General features: G+C 42.0%; 1 protein-coding gene across 1 annotated transcript; it reads left to right on the forward strand.

The window, feature by feature from the left end:
* Positions 1-552: 552 nt before the first annotated feature.
* Positions 553-3,043, forward strand: mrps16 (mitochondrial ribosomal protein S16). The gene is made up of 4 exons (XM_076025371.1): positions 553-714; positions 957-983; positions 1,636-1,902; positions 2,636-3,043. The coding sequence occupies exons 2-4, from the start codon at positions 971-973 to the stop codon at positions 2,770-2,772; spliced, it is 417 nt and encodes a 138-aa protein (XP_075881486.1). The 5' UTR covers positions 553-714; positions 957-970; the 3' UTR covers positions 2,773-3,043.
* The last annotated feature ends 1,327 nt before the right edge of the window (positions 3,044-4,370 follow it).

The following is a 4,370-nucleotide window of genomic DNA, read 5'->3' on the forward strand; positions in this document are numbered from 1 at the left end:
ACGTTACACCGAAAGCTGGTAGACCAAATATTCTAGACTGCCTGGGTCTGTTCCTGATGCCTGGAGCTAATGAGGCAGCAAGAGAGTTTTCTAACTAAAGCGTATGCATAGATATATCATGCAATACATGTAAGAAAATACAATGATCACGGTTCACATGAGTCATTGTAAAATGTGGCAGAATGTTTCCATGCAGTGGCGGTTTATGTGCAGTATGCAAATGTAATAATGTTGTATTCTTGAAGTTGATGTCTACCTATGAAAAAGGAAATGTTTGCTCATTAGAAGGTTCTGTTCCATCGCAGGTGGATATTGATAAATGGTGTCTTAATTGCACCTCACGCTCCCTTATAGTAGAGTCTGCCATATAGGTGATGAGCCGTCATTATGAGGCATATAGCTCGGTTTATAACTTAGTTTTAAATGCACATTTTTGACTGGAGTAAAGTAAACGTCTCAAACATGACTTTTCGTTTGCACAGCGGCTTCTCTTCTCGCTGCAGTATGGTGCAACGGCGCCATCTAGGGTCGGCGAGATCCATACGGCCATTGCGTCACTTCCTGTTTAAACATGGCTGCGCACTGACCGGTGTCACATTATGCCACTTCTCTGAAACAGCCGACTACTTACGGACATTGTTCGACCAAACCGGCCGTTTAACGTAAAAACCCTTCGAGGAAGATTCCACCTCATAGCATTCCGCATCTGCTCAGGTAGCTGGGTGAAGTTGGGGTTATTTAAGGGGACGTTTTCTCTTCATTTCAACTAGCCGCTAACAGTAGCTTCGTAGCTACTGATGACATTTAGCGACACATTCAGGGTTATTTGGATTGACACAGTATAAGCTAGAATCACAGCTATTATCGTTTTTGTTTGTGTGTGTTGTTTTTTTGTTTGTTTTTTAAAAGAGCGTCCGGTATGCAATTAGTGATCATTGTGTTTCTCTCTGCTGCAGGTCAAGCCGGCACGATGGTTCATCTATGTAAGTACACTGGCAGTGACAACACTGTTTGCATGAAGCAGTTGATGAACAATGAAAATACGTGGTGTCACACGTTAACACTTGTTTGTGTGATGTGTATTTCAAGGGCAAACTTGTCCCCTTGTTCTCAATGTCTCGCGCCCACAAACAAACGTTTGACATTGTTTAACGATTATTTAATGAATAGTTTAAAACAACCTTGAAGATTATTATTGTTAGTAGTATTAGTATTAGTATTATTATTATTATTATGCCTTGACAAAAGACATCTGTGAGAATGTCCTGCCCTTATTTCAGAATGGCAAAGAGGTTAATTAATGCATTAATATTGCACTGGTTGCCAATTTTATGACTGCAAATGTTTTGGTGCACCGCCAGTGGCTTGTGAGGAGGAACATTCTAAATCCGTTAGGAAGAAGAATTCAGCCTTCATTTTGTCAACCATGTTAAACATCAATTATGAAACAATAATTTCAAATCAAACTTTACACCAAAGCAATCCATATATATATATATATATATATATATATATATATATATATATATATATATATATATATATTTTAGGTCTAGATGGGCAATATTGTTTTTGGGTGAGCTATCCCTTTAGTGGATTCAGTGACTCATGCACGGTGCTTGTCTCACTCTGCAGCCTCTCTCCTGTTGAAGAAGTACCACGGAGGTTATATTGTCATCCGACTGGCTCTCGCGGGCCACAAACAAGCCAACAGGCCTTTTTATCGCATTGTGGCGGCGTACAACAAACGGGCAAGAGATGGTAAATACATAGAGCAGCTGGGCACCTACGACCCCCTCCCCAACATCTACAACGAGAAGCTTGTCAGCTTTAATTTCGACCGGATCAAGTACTGGATCGGCTGTGGCGCCCACCCCTCAAAGCCGGTGGCCAAGCTGCTAGGTGAGTATTGACAGCAATCACATGGATCTTGTAATTAATTTATTTTTGCTCCATTATGAGAAGTTATTTTTTCTTTTAGCTAAAATACAGAGCTAGAGACACAGTGGTGCTTATTATTTGAAACTGTTTATTTCATATTAACACTATGGAATAATCGGAAGTCTGATGCAAGCTGTTTAACTTGGCAGAATACTTTCATTTGCCATGTATTGTTGTTGTGTCTAGCTCAGGTAAAAACCCTGACGGCTTTGCCACCAAAGCGTTACCAACAAATAGGATGTAATAAACATTAGTGTAAAATGTTACATTTGATAAATGCCGTCAGTCAAAACAAACCGCCATTATCACCCATGAGTGTTTGTGTTTCTCTGTAATTTGGTGTCCATGTAGCAAAGTGTGTAGGAGGCAAGTATTAGTGATAGCTAACTAAAAGCACACATGGATATATTCAAGCTGTTGTTTTTGAGCGCTCTATGATTGGCCTATTGAAAGACAGAGCTTCTCATTGCTGAAGCTGCAAATGGAATCAGCAGACTCCAGGTGACTGGGGGCATCAGTTTGTTCCAGTTAAACTTGTGTTTTACGCAGGCAACTGCAAAGTCGATGTTATCCTGAGAACTGAACAATTTTAGAGCGATTTAGCGGCCCCCGTTAACGACTCTGCCATTGTTTGTTGGAGCGCGTTGGTGCCTAAAGATGTGTGCTTCCTCTCCCTAAATATCTCTTTTCAAAGGCCTGTCAGGATTTTTCCCTCTGCACCCGATGACGATAACAGAGGCTGAGCGTCAGAGAGCCAAAAATGTCCCGACAGAAACTGCAGCGGAAACAGAAGACGGTCCGCAGGAGGGACAGAAGGAGGCTGAAGTGTGAGAACTGAGGCCAAAGAGCCGTGTGACTGTCCAGAACAAAAGGATTTCACAGATACTTGGACAGAGAGGCGATCAGTGTTTTTCCTCACTGTGTGGGTGGACTGCTTGTACAAATGTCAGATACATCACTGTGCTGTTTTCTGGCTTTCACATCTCTGTCATATCATCAAAATTGATAATGTCACCGTGTGCCAGGTAAGGTTTAGCTGGAACGTTTAGCCATGACATGAATTTACTTTGTATTTACCGTTTATTAAAGTTATTGAAGTGTTTTTCTACGGTCTCTTTTCTTAAAAGTGCAACACCAGATATTACAGTATATTTATATTATGTCCAATTCTGATCTTGACGGTATGATCAAGAGTGCAACAATATATTTGAGTTTTTTTTTTTTTTAATCCATCTGGGGATCAATGTGACAAGCCTTACAAATAATCAAGAAATAATTTATCCACTGCCTCAAATTCAGAATACTGACCCAAAAAAGTGGGGAAAGTGAGAGCACATGATTACATTTAATAATGGTTTTCAAAGAGTATTCTATTTATTTGTTTATCTATTTTATCTTCTCTCCAATTTTCTGCAAACCCACTGCTCTGGTGTGGTACAATGTGTACATGCCACTTCACATACCTGCACTCCCTACATTGTCTGTTGCTGTCTGATTTGGATCAGGGCTGTGCTGCATGTGTCCCTCCTTGCACTAAAGAGCAGATAGCGGTCGTGCTGCTGGGTTGCTGCCTTTCCACCGCCTGCCGGGACACTCGTACCTCCCCCACACTCTTGACACTGTGCTGGGAGACACTGCTAGCTGTTTTGGCTCGCCGCACATGCTGTAGATGTGCCAGTCAAGGGGGAGCAGCACCACCTCAGCGGGTACCCACTCAAAAATGTAAAATTTGCCCAAAAATTGCTCGATGAGGGGAGGGAAATGCTCTGCGGCTACCACAGGCACAACCATTCAGTAACAGGGAGGTTGTCTTGCTAATTGCCTCGCTCCAATCCACCTGTTGTCAGTCCCGTGAGCGCAGGTGAAAGTCATTCACAATCATGACAGGTGGACAGGTTGACCTCCAGGAAGCATGAATTTGATGGCCATTGCTGTGTCCGACATATACACTCGTTCCCTTCTACCTACTCCATGTTTAGGAAGTTCTATGTAGCTAGCTAGTACACAGCGCACTCATTAGCCAAATTCTAAAAAGAAGAAAAGGTTGGGGGGGGTGAAATGACCACAACTCTTGGCGCCGTTAATGGCGTCATCGCGGTCACATTATTGAGACGACCCGTCGACAGTTGGTAGTAAATTAATTAATTATTGAATATGTCCATTTAAATGCTTCCAAGAGCATGCTTTGGTGTTTATTGGAAGTTATTTGGAATCTTCCTTCATATTTAGAGTTTCAGGATGTGTGTCAGTGCCGATAGTTTCATATTCAGTCTTTGTAACATGTTGTCACTAGATGGCGCATGAGTACCCTTTATACAGAGAGTTCTGGCCTCGCAGGAGGTGAAGAGAGTGCGCTGGCATTTTTAATGATCCTTAAACGACAACGAGAGCGATCAGTGACGCTGGTCTGTGGCGTGATTATAATCACG

The sequence above is a fragment of the Nelusetta ayraudi genome, unplaced genomic scaffold (genome assembly GCF_046127955.1).
Source record: "Nelusetta ayraudi isolate G7.1 ecotype Tasmania unplaced genomic scaffold, CSIRO-AGI_Nayr_v1 ptg000017l, whole genome shotgun sequence".
Classification (NCBI taxonomy): domain Eukaryota; kingdom Metazoa; phylum Chordata; class Actinopteri; order Tetraodontiformes; family Monacanthidae; genus Nelusetta; species Nelusetta ayraudi.

Coding starts and splice junctions, on each gene's coding strand:
- mrps16 (XM_076025371.1), top strand. Junction 1,903..2,635: donor GCCGGTGGCCAAGCTGCTAG/GTGAGTATTGAC, acceptor CTCTTTTCAAAG/GCCTGTCAGGATTTTTCCCT.